General features: G+C 42.2%; 1 protein-coding gene across 2 annotated transcripts; it reads left to right on the top strand.

Moving 5' to 3' along the window:
* The first annotated feature begins 6,822 nt into the window (after nucleotides 1-6,822).
* tfap2b (transcription factor AP-2 beta) lies at nucleotides 6,823-17,930 on the top strand. Of its 2 annotated transcripts, none has more exons than XM_086166823.1 (7): nucleotides 6,823-6,939; nucleotides 8,953-9,414; nucleotides 10,854-10,908; nucleotides 11,886-12,105; nucleotides 12,420-12,538; nucleotides 12,974-13,115; nucleotides 16,854-17,930. In XM_086166823.1, the coding sequence occupies exons 1-7, from the start codon at nucleotides 6,892-6,894 to the stop codon at nucleotides 17,143-17,145; spliced, it is 1,338 nt and encodes a 445-aa protein (XP_086022949.1). In that variant the 5' UTR covers nucleotides 6,823-6,891; the 3' UTR covers nucleotides 17,146-17,930. The 2 variants fall into 2 exon arrangements, with proteins under 2 accessions (XP_086022949.1, XP_086022950.1); XM_086166824.1 differs by lacking the exon at nucleotides 6,823-6,939 and adding an exon at nucleotides 8,331-8,665.
* The last annotated feature ends 260 nt before the right edge of the window (nucleotides 17,931-18,190 follow it).

Consider the following 18,190-nt stretch of genomic DNA (forward strand, 5'->3'; position numbering starts at 1 on the left):
CTCTGACAGAAGAAGGGAAGCAGAGCCTTAACACAGACAGTCTAAATCAAAGCCAGCGAGTTTGAATCATCCATGCGAGTTCACAATGTTAAAATTATAAAAAGTCAGACTTCCTCTCTGATGTTATGAGAAGAGGCTCTACCTACAAAAGAAAAAGTTCAAAAGCCCCCTTTGTGTGCCAGAGAACGTGTGTTTTCTCTCAGTCTGAGTGACTTCTGTCAGGTTTTCTGCTTATTTATATATATTTTTAAAGAAAAGAAAGATGATAACATTGAGTGAAGAGCATCTGCCTGCTGGCGTCTCCATCCAGGCTCTGTTTACTCTTTAATATTCTAGTCGTTTTGAAAGGAGGTCACGTTAGCTGCATAAGAAAGAAATACATAATCAGGTAGTATGCCATTACAGTGATGCCTGTGCCGGTTTGTCACCCTGAATCAATGCATGCGAAGCCTCAGGTGGGAAAGCAGTGGCGGTGGAGAAGAAGAGCAGGATGGCTAAATATTTCCAGCGCTTCTACAAATCATGTTTTTTTTTTCCTCCAAGCTTCATTGTTTGCTTCTCTGCAGGACCTGCGGGCCCACTTAACATTAGAAGGGACCGCAGATATGATTCTTTTTTTTTCCCTTCGCACAACAAGGCTAGACATTACTGACATTTGAGTTGATGTCTCAAACCAAATTACACAGGATGTGAATGTTAATTTCTCTAACATTGTGTCATTTATTTCTAATTTCATTTCCAAGGCTGTGTTGCAATATGGCAGGGACCTTTTAGAAAAGAGGGGATATATTAAGTGTTTGTAACTCATTGGAATCTTCATCAGATGTGTCATGGGGGAAATATTATTCCTGGGGTAAGCCTCACTACAACGTTTACTATAAATTTAAGTATGTGAACTTTAGCAGTGTGCACACCAACCGGCATAAAATAACAAAAAGAATCCTTCTGTTTAATGCACATATGTCCCATTCGACACAAACCAAATTAAAGTAGCCAAACTGATAGCAAAGACTGGGGCACAAATTAAAGATTTATATCACATCATAGCTGAAACGCACAGAAAAACAAGTGACATCAATATTTAAAAATGATATAAGCGAGAGAGGGAGTATAAAGAAAATTCAACATAAAACTGTAACATTAGGGTTTAATCTGTATATCTTCATATGATACAAATAAAGACCTTTATTTCTGGTCTTCACCGATGTGAACTTTGGTTGACAAATGGCAGTACCATAATAAAAAGAATAAATTAAACAAACTTGCATGCTGCTGCTCTCCAGGTAATCATACAAAGTATCAAGAAATAATCAGAAAAAATTCAGACGGTCAATCAGTCACAATGAAATACAAATATTTGGGGGATTTCTATCTTTTGAAAAAACAAACAAAAAAAACAAAACGTATCTAACAACTATCTGTCTGCGGATGTGATTTTCCACATTTTTAATACCACAAATCACTAATTCAAAGATCAGCTGACAATGAAAAATAAGGCTTGATTAGCTCTCAGTTATCATCATTCACTCAAATAATAATGGACAATCGTGTTTATTTGCTTTGCCAGTTGCTTCTTTGTTGTCTCTCTCGGCATTCAGGTTCAGAAGATCTGCTCCTGGGTTTTTCTCATTAGAGTATCTTGATGCAGCCACAAACAAACTTTTTGTAACCAAGCAGTTTGTTATTTAACAGCCTTAAATTTTTTAATTTCGTGTTTTCCTGGGTGTACCAGTCGCACTTCTCGGTGCCAGTCTGGATAGCCTGAAAACATTTTTTGCTCACCAAATACAAAGTTTATTTGAACAATTATAAAGACACAAATCCATTCAGGGAAAAACTAAAGCTTTCAGGTGCCAGAATGAATCCATATACCATATCAAATGGGATTTTCATGCATTTTTTTCAGGGATTCACAACATTGTGAATCAGTCTTGAAAGTAAGGAGTTTTTAGTGTCAGACGCTGAGAGGAATTTCAGTCCTCGTGGGTGACGCAGAGGAATCAGCCTGATTTCAGATAATAAGACAACTATCTTAAGATGTAACAGAGTAATGGTATAGAAAGCGTTGAAGCCTTCTAAATTGGGTCTTTGACGGTATCTGTGTCTCACTGGAGAGCGTGAGCAGACAGATTGTGTACACCCACACACACACACACATAAACACATAAGCACACACACATCCTGTAGATACGTATATACAAATAGTCTAGCGGTAAGAAACTTATTTGCACACTTTTGTTTGTTTTGCCATGTAATCTCTGCGAAAGACGTCCCCTCTGACCTCTCATCAGAATAATAAGCAGCTTGATCTAAATTAGCTGGAAAGGGAAATCGATACTTCAACTGGAGATTCCATAAACTGACAAACAGACAAGAATGAATCATAAGTTTGACATCAACGATGCATGATGGGATGGATCGGATGGATTATTCACAGAGGCGATTGATTGCAGAACAATGCGATGTTAAGTTATTACCCCATTACACTGTATTTACCTATAATCTGCATTATACAATGCCCTTTATTCTAGGCATATTGGCATAGATCTTGAATATGATATGTTTTATTAAGGTTTTGCTTTAAACTACATTTGAAATACATGATTTTGCTGTTAACGTCTAGATATGGATAACGGTGTAGTACAAAGGTTTGGAAAATACCATGAGTAAATTTGTATCTGGCTACATTTAAGAAAATAAACTGAATAAATCAGTGAAAATCAACAGAAAAAGAGCTAAAACTGAAATTTAGCTGGCCGGCATAAAGAAAGTTGTCTCAACATTGGCCATTGTTACCTTCAGTTAGCATGCCATTGGGCAGGAATAAATAAAAATGAAAGGGGGGAGGGGCAAGAAATTCCCCCAAATTTGCAAAAATTAATAAAATATATAAATAGAGCAAGAAAGTTGTGACCTGGTTTGGAAAAATATTAAACTAAAAGATATCAATATTAACCATATAACAACTATATTGAAAGACTGCCGAGTTAATCTCACGATATTCTTCCATGCTCAGCCCAGCTAATTACAGCCAATTAAAAAGCACTTCCTTCCATTGTAGTTCTAGATGTTTACACACAGATGCTTTAAGATGTACATCTTTAACACAGAAATGCACGCGAGAAATTAAGACATTTATAAAGAGGTGAATTAAACAGTCTCGGGTCTCGGAGGGACTATAACTCCCGCCGACTGAGCCTCACAGTCACGAAAAGCAAAAAGTCTCCTATCGTCTAAGTTCCTCTCTGCTGTATCTCCTCAGTATAACCTTCCTCTTCCTCCTCCTTCCCTGCATCTCCTAAAACCTCTTCTTCCTCTGTCTTGTTCCCGGTCAAACCAAAGGGACGTTCATGGTCTTTCCTTCTCAGATGCAATCTTGACTGTCCCCATCACCCCGTGTCAAACGTGCACCCGGGCACATTCACACACACACACCTTACAAACTGCCTCAAATCACTCAAACCAGTTAGTTTCAAACAGCCACAATGCTTGAAGCGTTACTCTTCTTCTGTTCTCCAGGGCACGACAGGGACGTGCGCTGATCGCGATGACGTGCACTACAGTATCGGCGCAATTGAGCCACTACTGAGATTTAGTTATTTAATAGCCCGCTGCCCACTCTCTTAAAGAGAAAATTAGCCATCATTCTCAAGGTTTTGTCAATATTTTCCTAAAGAGGCCTCCCGATCGATCCTCAGCGCCGACGAGCCTGTTGGCTGTGCTCTTATTTATTTATTTATTTATTTTAAATCTTCACTTCAAAATGATACATTTGCTTGATATCGTGCGAATCCTCAGACCCCCTCGGCTAAAATCTACAGTTATCAGCTTTGAGCTGGCATCCCAGTGACCGTGGGCTCATCATTAATTTAAAGCTGCTCCACGCAGTTCGGCCCGGTTCCCTATGTGCGGTGTTCTAGTGCGACCTAGCGCGCAATGGCGGAAGCGCAGCCACAACATCTTTTTTTTTTTTTTTTTAATCTTATTTTATTTAAGGAGCATTTCCACGGTTCGCAACGCTTGGGTTCAAGAATAGGAAGCGTGGAGCGACAAAGGTGGGGTTCAAATTCGTGATATTAAAGAATCAAGACGGTCCATTTGGCACGATTGCGAACCAAAAGGCGACGAGGGCAGCATTAGTGAGCAGACATGTGTTTAATGTATGCTGATACATCGTGCGTTAACGCCCTGCAGGACAACAACCGCAACCATGCCTCCAGACCTGCAGACTGTCAGGACATCTGTCATCGCTGACAGTCATATGCCACGTTGTGTGCGCCTGTGCATGTACGCGCACACAACGTGGCATAGAGAGAGTGATGGAGGAAGAAGGATGGGTGAATCTTTGGCACCGGGTCATTCAGGAGAACTCAGCAACAGCAGTGGCTCTTAAACATTCATGCCCGGGAACCTCAGTGGGAAACCCAAGGGAGGGAGGAGGAGAACGCACGCACACGCGTGCACAAATAATGACAGTAAATACACACACATTTGCAGATTATATGAGAGCGCTGGTGTCTTGGAAATGGAGAATTTAGGCCAGAACGATGCGTGTAACCAGAAGTGAGTAACATGGTTACGTCACCGTACATGTAAATGTAACAAACTACATTAGGTCGATTTTGATGTAATGCTCAAATATTTACACACACACACGCTCACACACACACAATGAAACGGGTGTATGATCGAACCCATTGATTTGCTCTTCCTCCCCTCCCGCAGTGCCTCCCAAGAACCTGGGCTCCCTGCTCGATATGTGTATACACACACACACACACACACATAAATATGTATAATATATATATATATATACAGATCAAAATATTCTTTCCGTGGAAACTGGACAACTGGACTTGATCTTGTTCTTTTGAAGAAGCCTCTTGGATGAGAGTTGAAGTGACTTGTTCAAAAAAAAAAATAAGATTTTGAAAGGAAATAACAGTAACCTGGATGGGTGAGAAGCTCCACAAACACATTCCTCCGATTTATTTTCACATCTTATGTCTTTTTCGGCTTAAACTGAGTATTAAGACAATTTTCTTCTGTGTGGTTTCATTTTAGCGTCTGACATGATGGGTCTTGAAGAGACTCACCAGGCAACACAACTTGACAGCTGGTGAACTCGAGGAAGTGCTCGGAGGTTGGATGCATAAACACTTTTATAACGCTAGGGAACGCAATTTCCACACTTTTGGACAAATAGACGTAAGCAGTCCGGGTTGGTTCTAGGGGAGTGCTTTGAGTGGACATTATAATTATAGAATTTGTGCATAAACGCGATAATAAACATGTGAATCTTTTTTTTAATACATAATTGTAGTAGCACGAACATACATACATAAACTAAAGTTACTAAATGCAATGTGGATCAGATGACTCACATATATTTAACACATTGATTCCAACAAATGAAGTTTAAAGGAAGCCTTTTGCCAAATATACTGACATCTCCATTCATAATCTTTGAGATTCTTGTAAAAATTTGAATCTGATTATTTTTCACATGAGGTCATTTGGATTCTAGGCACACAATTGGATCAATTTTGACTCATATTGCGTAAATGTGTATCATCAGATACTATAACCAATGTTTATGCTGGCGCCAGAATATTTAGCACATATTTATCCATGTGGCCCAACCCACGAGAGTGATATTCTGTACAACAAAATAGAAAAATAGAATGCCTAAATTACAAAATAATCTCACTGTCATGTCCAGGATGTATTATTACCAAAAACCATCAGACATGCTGCCAGATCTGTACCTTAGAAGAATAAAGGATAAACCTCTTTACATCATCAAATGTGTGATTATTATTACAACTTCCAGCTTTGGAAGGTTATGTTGATGGTGTCAATCTGTTACATAAAGATCGGACTGTTGCTCAGGTAACCACGGGATGGATGACAGACTTTGCACAAATGACTGACATTACATCAGTCACCTCCAGCCAGATTGAAGGGAAATATGCAATCTGCTCTCAGGCATAATTTTCAGGTCTGATTTTTAATCCCTGTGTTCCTGTCAAGCAGAGTGCTGTGCAAGCAAATCCTCAGATTATTTTTCATTTGTTTTATTTTGTTGCTTATTAGACTACATTCAGCGGGCTTACTGGCAGTCAACACATAAACATAGAATATATCTGTGCACGGAGATTATTAAACTCTATGGTGCTAGCGGAAATAAAGAGTTAAACTGCATTTTTTTAAATTTAGAACAGTCCCTATATGGTTATATATGGATGGGTTAAGCACAAAATTATACTAGAACATCAGGTGATACTAAGAAGATGTTGAGGAAAATAGGTAAATAACTTGTAAATGGTGCGCTCTTCATCCAAGGAAGGCCAAAACAGATTGCTGATGATATTTTGGTGTTTTTTTTTTCACAGAAGATGCTGGACTTTCACTTTATTCGTATAATTATTATTTTTTATTATTACATAGATCTTTGTGTTGGGTTCTTATTTATGGGAAAATGAATTTGATCCGTGAAACTGCGCCTGACATGACGGACCTCAGTGACCCAAACGGCTGCAATTCAGCTGCGGTGACGATTTAGAGCAAAATCACCGCAAGCGCGCCTGAGATAACGACGTGCGTGGTAACGAAATATTGCGTGGTTTTCATCTGCTGCTACTGAACTCGCCCTGTAAGCCCCCTCCCTTCTTTACTTTTTTTTTCCACGGTGGAGTCCTTGCAGGGGTTCCCCGTCCTCTCTCTCTCTCTCTCTCTCTCTCTCTCTCTCTCTCACACACACACACACACACACACACACAGAGCGAGAGAGAGAGAGAGAGAGAGAGGGAGGGAGAAAGAGAGAGAGAGAGTTGAACCATACCTTCCTCACTTGGCTGCATTCGGTTTACCGACACCGGAGAAGCGACCATGCTGTGGAAACTAGTTGAGAATGTCAAGTATGAAGATATTTATGAGGTAACGTTACCGTGCAGACATTCTTTACAGGATACGAGCGCCGTGTTTTCTCCGTGAGCGTGGCGTGTTCCAGGAGACACGGGCTGCCCCCCCCCCTCCACTCCCAGGCCCCGTGGGTTCATTTTTTTGGCGGATGCCGTGACTGCGGAGGAGGTTTCGTGGACACAACCGGGCGCGTCCGGATGAACATTTTTATTTTTTTACGCCAATAGAGTCGACATTTTTATTTTATTTTTATTTTTTAAGATGCGTTCTGGTCCGGGAGCAACCCCGGTGTTTTGGTTCCCTGGGATCAATTGCTTGAAACAGCAACAAACAAAGGGGCGGGGGACAATTAACAATTTTGTTACACGCTTTTAATATCTTGTTTCTAAATACCGTACTTTTAAAACTCGATTGAACCGCACGTTAAACTAATATGTTTCCGACTGCGGGGAATTGAAATATATATCTGTTGCAGGCAGAGGGAGATAAAACAAGTCTTAAAAAAGCACGCAGCTGCTGCGCAAACATTCATTGATAACAAAAAAAAAAAAAAAAAAAAAAACGAAGGTGGAAACAAAGAGTGTCCAAGTTGGATACGAGTCCGGGGTGAGACGTGCATGTAAATCACTTGGCTATTTTCCCGGATCTGCCGGTTCGTTGCGCGGCAGAGGCGGTGTTAGGGTGGAGGGTGGAGGGTGGAGGTGGCGGTGAGAGGGGGGGAGGAACCGCCGGGCGAGTGGGAACGACGCGCCGCTCCGGCACAAAAGCGCAGGACAGGGCGGCGCATTAGGCCACGGCGGGATACCCGAGTCTCTTGTCCCACATGGCTTTTCTCCCACGGCGCTGGGCGACACTGTGGAGGGGGAGCCGTGACAGGAGACCACAGGCTTCCGTGTTTTGTTTTTGTTTTTTTTTTTTCATTTATTTTAACTCACAGCACAAAAAGGAAGCTCGGGGAGCGACCCAAAGGTGACTTTTTTATCTGTGCGTAAGAGTAACCGGGGATTGACTTCTGGAGGCGCCTTTTACGCGCTGTCGTGGCAGCTGGAAACACGGGGCTTCGTGCGTGTGTGCTTGTTTTCCACGGAGCCCACTCCCCCATGCTGTTTTGACTTATTTTCTATTTTTTATTCACTCAGGACGCTGAACTCTTTTTATGAGTTCTCCTTTGAAAAAAGGCCTCACAAAGTACATTTCACGTCGTAAAAGAAAAGGGGGGCAGTGCGAGTTGGGTGGTGTGTGTGTGTGTGTGTGTGTGTGTGTGTGTGTGTGCGTGGGGGGGGGGTTCCTTCATTCATGGGTCTGGAAACTGTCTCTCCTGCAAAGAGAGGAGTCGTCGTCGTCGCTTCCCCCCCTCCCCCTCGCTTGTCGCGCGTCGCACCGGCTCTCCGTGGAATTTACACGTCACTCACGGTCGCGCGAAAGGTTTCACGGTCCCCGCGTCGCCAAGTCCCCCCCTCTCTCCCTCGCCGCGCATTAATATTCCTGTATGTCTCGGTCATGAATAACAATTACACCGTGCACCGGGGTTAGGGGCGGGAGCTCGCCGCTCACTCTCAGAACGGCGGCGGCACCGGGAGCTTCTGTGCGCACAAGCGGGCCGTTCCAGAAGAGAGGGACGCGCCACCGACACCGGGGGGAATAAGTTGGGATTCGACGGTCTTGTCCCGTTTTTTTTTTTTCCACGCAAGAAGGAAGCCGTGACCGCATACCGATGTTAGTTCACTCCTACTCCACCGCGGTGAGTCCGACTTTCACCTTATCTCGGGAGGGTTGAGAGGTGTATGTCCCCCCCCCCCCCCCACCTCCCTGCGGGCTTTCTTTTTTTTATATTTTGGAAATCCGGTGCCAGGTCGCCTCCATCACCAGGGGCGATGGTGTAATAAATGTGTCATAAACTTAGGCCTCCGTGTGTTTCCTTTTCCTAAACATGTGGTTCCCATCTTCAAGGAGCTGATTTTTTTTTTTTTATCTCCTCTCTTCTGCGACCCCCCCACCCCTCCACCCCCCATCCTCCCCTCCTTAAAGGACCGGCATGACGGGGTTTCGAGCCACAGCTCCCGCTTGTCCCAGCTGGGCTCCGTGTCACATGCGGGACCCTACTCCAGCGCGCCGCCGCTGTCTCACGCCCCATCCTCGGACTTCCAGCCGCCCTACTTCCCGCCGCCATACCAGCCGCTCGCTCACTACCAGAGCCAGGACCCGTACTCCCACGTCAGCGACCCGTACTCATTGAACTCCCTGCACCAGAGCCAGCAGGGCGCATGGGGGGCACGGCAACGGCAGGACAACGCCGGAGACCGGATGGACAGCTCCGCCCTGCTGGCGCAGCCGCGGGCCTCGCTGCCGCAGCTCTCCGGGCTGGACCCGCGGCGGGACTACGGCGGAGTCCGGCGGCCCGACGTCTTGCTGCACTCCGCTCACCCGGGACTGGAGCCCGGTATGGGCGACGGACTGTTGCACGGGTTGCATGGCATGGAGGATGTTCAGGTGAGCTATTCTATTTTTTTTTTTTTTTTCTAATGCGTTAAAATAAGGACAATGAAACTCCTGGTGTTTTTAGCTTTAGCTTTCGTCTTGTGTGTTTTTATATTCTGCAAATCATCTGTTTATAGTCATGCATTATGCAGTTATTACACATGTATTATACATTTTATTATGCATAATCAAAATGTATATTATTGTTTGCTCCAATCCTGCTTAAAACAAGATTAAAACAAAACATAACAAAACCTCAAGACCCACCTCTTCCAAACCACTTACAACACCTACAGCCTTTCCCAGTAATTGTGTGTATGTCCTGTGTCTTCTGTCTTTCACTTGTAAAATGTCTTTCAGTACCATGAAAAGCGCTATACAAATCTTATATATTATAATTATTATTATTATAAAAATCTCTTTGAAGGAAAATTGGTTTACACTTCTACATGAGCAGTGATTAAACAAATACATGCTCGTTTGCATCAATGCAACGAGGAGGATATAAGGGAGGAAAAAAAGAAGAAAACATTGTTTATAATGAGCAACGCTGTTAAGGAACAGGTGTAATAATGAACATTGTTTTGCTGCTCCTTTTCCTGGGAAAGGGATGAGGTCAGTGGAGCATCTTAGATGGCCCGGGGCTGAGCAACTAAGACACCAAAGATGTGTTTTTTGATGAGCAGATGCTGATGTGTGGACTATAATAAATCCAGTAGATGCCATTGTGTTCATAATATACCTCATGCATAGGTGGCACGCGTATCTATTATTATTATTATTATTACTAACAGTAAGACTAGCAGTTGTAGCAGTAGTGGTATTAATATTATAAGAACTGTTGTATACATTTGAATCTGGTTGTGTCAGGTCTTTATTTTCTATCCTTCCTCGGATTTTTTTTTGAAGCATTGCATGAAAACAATGAGAGTTTTTTTTTTCTTATTTATTTATTGTTTCTGTAGCTGGAAATGTGCCAGATTATTATATCAAAAGCTCCGCAGGACTTCCATCTTCCTCACCCTTCCCTTCGGGGCGAAACGAATCACTCATTGTTTCCCACTTAACCTCCGCCAACAGCTTCCTCTCGTTTCTAAGAATAACGAATTGGTTGCGTGAATTTATCAAACACGCCAAAAAATATTGTTTGTCCTCGCTAGCGTGACGCCAAGATATGATCCAATTTAAGTCTTTTATAATCCTAGGCCATAATGACAGCAATAAAACGGAATGGATTGCAAGTCATATTGAAAACAAATCAATACACTTTTTTTTTTATCTTTTCCTTCGCCGAAAGTAATCGGGATTGTTGTTTTTTTTTGCGATGCAAGACTGTGTGATTGAGTTCAGCGGAGGAGAGAGAATTAATTCGAATGTTAAATGGGTTATTACCAGGTTATTACAATGTGGATCGCCTCTGAAATGGCCTGCTTATATTTTGTTCCCAACAGACTATTGACGACACCAACGGAACCAACATACTGGATCAATCGGTAATTAAGAAAGGTAAATATGCTATTGGATTCTTGTGCAATCTGCTTTTTCTATCTCTCTCTCTCTCTCTCACACACACACACACACACACTCAAACACACAACCTCGAGACAGTTAATATGGCAATAATTAATCCATACATCGAAAATCACAATTTAAACAACAGACACTGGGTGTAATATGTACATAGTAAGTATATAGTTTTCTTTTCGTGCGTCTTGTAAGATCCTCTATGTATATCTAAATATTGCGTGAATATTGGTACCGTGGATGGTTCAGGTATCACGCACTCCCCACGATCACGCACTCTGTCACAGTTCGGTTCCTTGGCCTGGCGGGTTGCGCACAACCTGTCCAGGATGGAAACCTGGATACTCCCCCTCTCTCTCTCTCACACACACACACACACACACACACACACACGCACACACGGTGTCTCTGACAGGTTGCTCCGCAATGATGTGCCATGATTTAGTTATGGGATGTTGAGTGACTGAGCTCCCCGCGGGGCGTTTAAGCCGCTGATGTAATAAATGGCGCCGCTCACGGAGATCTGGTGAGCTCGTTTGGAGCTAATCTGCGGTATTATCCCCCGTGGAGCTATCAAACAACCCCCAACCCACCCCAACCCTCATCTTTTCTGCCCCTACCTATATGCACAAGTCTTGTCATTTTATTATTTTTTTTTAACGCCACGAAGACGCGCGGGGATCGGAGTGGAGAAGCACAAGCCGCCGGTGGGAGTTTAAGCGTCCGTGGAGGAAGCGCGGGGAGGTGGTTAATGCGATTTGCGGGAGTGTGAGCCAATCATCAATCGATAATATTATAATGAGATTGTCGCGCAACATTAAATAACAGGCAAATGGCCGGTGCGTGGGTGCCTCATTAGCCCTGGATCCCTCCACACACACACACACACACACACATACATAGAGGATGATCGAACCCATTTATTTGAAGCCCACCCCTGCTCTTCCTTCCTCCCGCAGTGCCCATGCCTCCCAAAAACCTGGGCTCCCTGATGCTCGGTAAGGACGGCCTCATCGGCGGCGTGACCGTCAACATAAACGAGCTTTTCTGCTCGGTACCGGGCCGTTTGTCCCTGCTCAGCTCCACATCCAAGTACAAAGTGACCGTGGGGGAGGTGCAGAGGAGACTGTCCCCGCCAGAGTGCCTCAACGCTTCCCTCCTGGGGGGCGTGTTGAGAAGGTACGACGAAATGTATATAAATATTATTTATATGCATAATAAATGTTTCCAAACTGCACGAATATGGGGGGGGGGGGGGTAAACGGTGTGACGCACTCTCTGTCCAAATCATCAACTTTTTAAACTTTCTTTTGAAAGCTTATTGAAACATTTGTATTGCGCACCCAAACGGTTTTGCGCAAAGCGCCCCGCGAGATGCTTTTTTTTTCGATTTAATCCTTTATCCTCTATTTTTTATTTATTTATTTATTTATTTACTTTATTTTTTATTTTATATTTGTGTGTCAATATTTTTTTATTTTTTATTTTGACAGAGCAAAGTCTAAAAACGGGGGAAAATGCCTGAGGGAGAAGCTGGAGAAGATCGGACTCAATTTACCCGCAGGAAGACGCAAAGCTGCGAATGTCACGTTACTAACATCCCTCGTGGAAGGTGAATTATTTTGTTTTTTCTTCTTCTCTTTAAAACTACAAATATACAAATATACAAAAGGACGTTTCTTTCATTGTTTTGTTCCACTTGTACCGTGAAACATAAATAAGCCCCACGTCACGCGTGGACCTATACTGCTAAGGTCATGACCTGAGGGCTTTGGCGAGCTGCCTGTTTTCATAAAAAAAAAAAAAAGAAAAAGCAGGGAGGATGATCAGTGTGGAGGTTGTTTAGTTTCTCATTAATAAAGCGATTATTTAATGTAACACGTCTTACAAAAGGCCTATGTTGATATTCTAACTGCATTTGCTGTAGTTAACATGAAACATTTTATTGGCATTTTATGATTATAATTTTTTTTACAATCATTACGATCATTATTATGACTAAAAATTCGTCTAATCGTCTTTTTCCACCGACCCTCTGTCCCCTCAGGAGAGGCAGTACACCTGGCCAGGGATTTCGGTTACATCTGCGAGACGGAGTTTCCCACCAAAGCCGTGAGCGAGTACCTCAACCGGCAGCACACGGATCCCAACGAGCTGCACACGCGGAAAAACATGCTGCTGGCGACCAAGTGAGTCTGCTTGAGTGTTTGCTTGATGTTTCATTTATTAATGAATTTATATATTTTATTTTCCATAAAAGAGAAACAGATGTACATACATACTGAGGCGACCAATTAAAACCTGCAATTTAGAGACATTCAGAGCCAATGCAGGGATGTGCTAAGAAATAGTCTCTCTCTCTCTCTGTCTGTGCAGATATCAGAAAAATAAATTAATCACGCCTTTGCAATCTGGCCCGAATGCAGCAGATGCTCAGTCATTGCAGTGCTCCAAATATTCCTGTGAGACATACAAAATACAATAGAAAAAAAAAAACAAGAAACAAACAAAAAATTTCTTCGTCACAAAATTTGAGGAAAGTGACTTGATTGTGAAATCGCTTTTCCTCGGGCCTCCACCTTCATGAGGGGTTCAAGCCCTGCCTCACGCTCACCTTGGACACTAAGATGTTGCCAATGTGATAGATGGATTATACCTAAAATTAGATTTAAATTGCATGCAATATGTAAGTAATTTGCACAAACATTAAACATTTTACCTATGTTATGACAAAAAAAATCTACAAAAAACTATCACAAGCTGCCATATTAAGCTTGGATCCCAGCATTGCGCGTGCTGCTGTATGGTTCTCCTTTTAAGGGAAACCTTTATATTCTGTTTGATGTAGCTCTGTTTGGGTATCTAATAATGTAATAGTGGGACACAGAGCTCACACACATCGGTTCTAAGACTGTACCTGTGCGTTCACACGCCACCTCTAGTTCTATACGTTTTACGCTTTCTCCATGTGTTGTTGGTAACTTGAATTAGATTCTTTCCGCCGTTAAATTGGGTTCTTGAACCGGACTCCAGGATTTTGTGAATACCAAAAGGCAGGTGAGCAGCATGAATAATTTGTAAGAAATATGGATTCACTTACATATTTATGCTAATTCTCTCACACAGGCAATATTTAAAAAAAAATCAATTTGTTTTTCTGTAAAAAAATGGCATTTTCTAGAGATAAAAGTTTATGCGGCTGACATAGATCCCATTTGGATGCTTGTATTTTTAACTTGCATGAGCTGCACTGTCTGCAGGCCTGCACTGCGTCAACCATCTGCCTGTATGTTTGTGTGTATCTGCACAGCGCTTAGTATGTACGGTGTGTTCACTGGTGAATGTTTGATGCTCCGATTCGAACCTGTTCCAATACTGTGTGTGTGTGTGTGTGTGTGTGTGTGTGTGTGTGTGTGTGTGTGCGCGCGCGTGCGCTGCCTGTTAGAAATTCATTATTTAGCAGTGAAGTGTTTCAAGTTGTCAGAAAACAACAGTGAGAGCCTTGAGTGTAGCCGGGGGTGGCGGCTTCTCCTCTCGACTCAACTAACCCCAGCTGGGTTCGGCCTGCACAGCCTGTCACTCATTTGCTGTAGCTCTGCCCTTAGGCCGCTTACATTGAGTGTGTGTGTGCCTGTGCATGTGTGCGTGCAAGTATAAGAGGGGAAGCAGGAGAGCGGGATCCCTTGAATATAAAATGTGGGCCTAAAACCAGAAGGTGATTCGTTGAAATTTAAGCAGGAGAAAGAGATGAAGAGGTGAATTTCATTTTTGCTGCATTCCTCCATGAAATCTACTGTAAGGAATGACGATATTCCTTTCTAAGGAAGAATTTTGGCCAAACTGAGGTTTTATGCACAATTTCTTTGTTCTGCCATTAGATTCAATTCATCTTTTAGACCTGAATGGATCGCGTTTTTGTATTTGGATGTTTTATTGGCAGTAAATCTACTTGTTTTTTTCATTATTATTGAATTTAATCTGCTCTGACAGGGTGTCATTGTGATGGCATTCGAAGCCCAGATGGCTGGTTTCCAATCAAGTCTGATTAAAAGTTTCATTTTGTTCGTTTCTTTTTTTTTTCATGTTTAAAGCATTGGCTGTCGTCCAAATACCGGCTGCTCACAATCAATGCAAAAGCCCAGGCTTGGATTCTAAATAGAGTAATTTGACAGACGCAAATATGACATAAAAAAGTCAGTCAACATACCGGTTTGAATCAAATATTTGCATGTTTTTTAGATGACTGTCAAAAATAATTCTGGGACATATAAAACATAACTGATCTAAAGGTGAGGGGTAATTTGGTTCATCACATGAGGAAACAACTAAACTTCATTTCAAATATGCCTCAGTTTTAAAGAGAAAAGGGAAAGGAGGGATTGTTAGGGATTATGTTATACATTTTAATTAATTTTGGTTTTTTTTGCTTATCTGTTTTACTGCATGTAACATCGGTGTTAATGCTAGCATTTTCACAGGCACAGTAAGAATACAAAGTCGAAAAAAACAAAAACAAGATGCTGGAGTAAATTTATTTGACATCGTTAATGTCACATCTATTGTTTACTGTATAAATATGAAGTAGAATGACTTCATGTTTTCAATAGTTTGCACCATATGAGATTTTACAGCATTTTATTAAACAGTCATGGTTTAAAAGTGCAAAAATCCTGTCATGGGTCACAGTCTAAAGCAGGAGACCTCAGCTGAGAGTTTCCATTTCCACTCAGTTGCACGTCATGCTGCATTCAGGCACTCCTGAAAGAAATTCATCTGTCCAGGTTTCTCTGCCCTGAATGCTACTCTTGGATTGTTGACATAAAATACTGTCCGAATTGCTGTTTGGTCACGGGCTTTGCTGTCTATAGACAGCACTCATAATTTTTGATTTAAGTCAGTTATAGCGTGTAGCTGATATCAAATAGGTTCTAAGAGTAACTACACTGAAACCACTTTTGATTTAGAGGCTGAGATTTGTTTCCGCTTGGTAACAGAGAGATACAGTTACAGAGACACAGGCTGTGGGATCCTTGAAGTATTGCAATTGCAGTTTTCACTGTAGTGTTTTGACCCCTATAAAATGTTATATACACATATATAGTATTTCAATAATTATATAAATTACATTATGAAAATAGACATATTGGATTTTTTATACATAAGGGAGAAGGAAATGTCAATGGCTAATGTATTTTTTTACATTCTGACAATGTTGGTGTCAAAATGTAATTTGCTTAATGCGTTTTCATTTAAAATTGCTCTGTGTGGAGAGTAATTTGTTGCACTACCTTTTACCGTTGCATGACTATATACATTTGTGTATTTGTGTGGCGGTATGGATGTGTGTGTGTGTGTGTGTGTGTGTTTGTGTGTGTGTGTGTGGGTGTGTGTGTGTGTGTGTGTGAGAGAGAGAAAGAGAGAGAGAGAGAGAGAGAGACAGAGACAGAGACAGAGAAAGAGAGAGTTAGCAGTGTTAGAAGACTAAACACTGCCAAAACATAATACTATATAACTGCATAGAATTGTGACAAGAACAATGTTTGTGTCTGTGTGTGTATCTGTGTGTGTGTGTGTGTGTGTGTGTGTGTGTGTGTGTGTGTGTGTGTGTTACAATGATTAAATCTTCTAACCCAATCCAACCCAGATTATTACAATTACAATGCCTAGAAGTCTCAGTGGCGTACAATAATGCTTGATAGAGATTGCGAAAAGGCTGATCTGATGAATTAATGTATCCACCAATCAAGTATTACAATTAATGACACAATTGTTTAAGTAATACCCTCAGTTCTTTTCAATATGACACGTGACACTGCTGTATCACAATTTAGACTTTCCGAAGCTGTATTACCCTGCTGCTGTTTTTTTTGTTGTTGTTGTTATTTATTTTTCTCATTATGTCTCATGTCTCATTATGTCTTCCGCAGACAGCTGTGCAAGGAGTTTACAGACCTGCTGGCCCAGGACAGGACTCCCCTTGGCAACTCGAGACCTACCCCTATCCTGGAGCCTGGCATCCAGAGCTGCCTCTCTCATTTCTCCTTTATTACACATGGCTTTGGTTCGCCCGCCATCTGCGCTGCACTCACTGCCCTCCAGAACTACCTCACCGAGGCCCTCAAAGGACTCGACAAGATGTTTCTCAACAACCCGCCCAACAACCGACATGGGGAATCTGGCAACAAAGCCGGCGACAAAGAGGAAAAGCAGCGGAAATGAAGTAGGAGGGGGGGAAGAAAAGGGCGTTTGGAGAGGCCAATGCTGACAGAGGCGTTACACCGTTACTTTTAGCTTTACACAACTTGGACTGACCTGCCGCACTCGAGGCTGAGGTGGAAGAAGAGCATAAAAAAGAAGAGACCCTGAGAGAGACAGAGAAAGTGAGAGAAAAGGCAGAGGAGGACACCCGTGGGCCAGAGTCAGAGAGCACAGAGGGATTGTTCATCTGTGTTACGTTCTTTTCATTCCCCTGAGGACATGGTGGTTACTGTGTTACATCCATTTTGCTCCCCCTGCCAGCATTCGGTGAGACTGAGATGCTGTGAGCAGCCAGCAAACAAAATTGTGTGTGTGTGTGTGTGTGTGTGTGTGTGTGTGCGCGCGCGCGCGTGTGTGTGTGTTCCTGAGTGAATGTGTGTGCCTGTCAAAATCAGTGTCCTCGCCAGGAAAAAGTATTGCTGATTACGAGGATGGACAGTTCTGTCTTTGAAACAGGTTTGTCTGGTTCCTAAATCCAGTCTGAAGAAGGGAGGGTTTTAAGTTATGTGTGTACATATTTATTTATATTAATTTAAATGGATGGTTGTGTAAATAGGTGTGCCAGCTATTTTGGAGTAGGCCTATTTATCTGTGATTTGACCTTCGTGAGCCGGCAGGGGGACGGACTCATCCAGTGTTTTCTGTTCTTATAGAGCTGTTGTCATGGTGCTGATGATGGGTAGACATGCTTCTAATTGTCCAGTGATTTCATTTCTATCACATTGATAATAAAACGTGTTTTATTATGAGAGGTGTCCGGCCTTTTCTCCACCTGTGATGGTTAAGTGTCAACCCACCTTTGGTTCAGTTTGTTTGTAATATCAACTTGGTGAAGGGATGTCATTAATTGGATGGTGAATTAGCAAAAAGCAAAACAAACCAAACAAAAAATAAGAAGAAGAATAAAAAAAATAAAGTACTTTTATGAGTAACTGTTGTGTAATTTACACTAATTTTCAAATTACTAGGAGCAGAATTGGCAAGAAACATTCTGGCATTTGTTTAT

This window comes from Fistularia commersonii, chromosome 20 (assembly GCF_037954325.1).
Source record: "Fistularia commersonii isolate RoL2024-O1a breed Wild chromosome 20, RoL_Fcom_v1.0, whole genome shotgun sequence".
NCBI classification, from domain to species: Eukaryota; Metazoa; Chordata; class Actinopteri; order Syngnathiformes; family Fistulariidae; genus Fistularia; species Fistularia commersonii.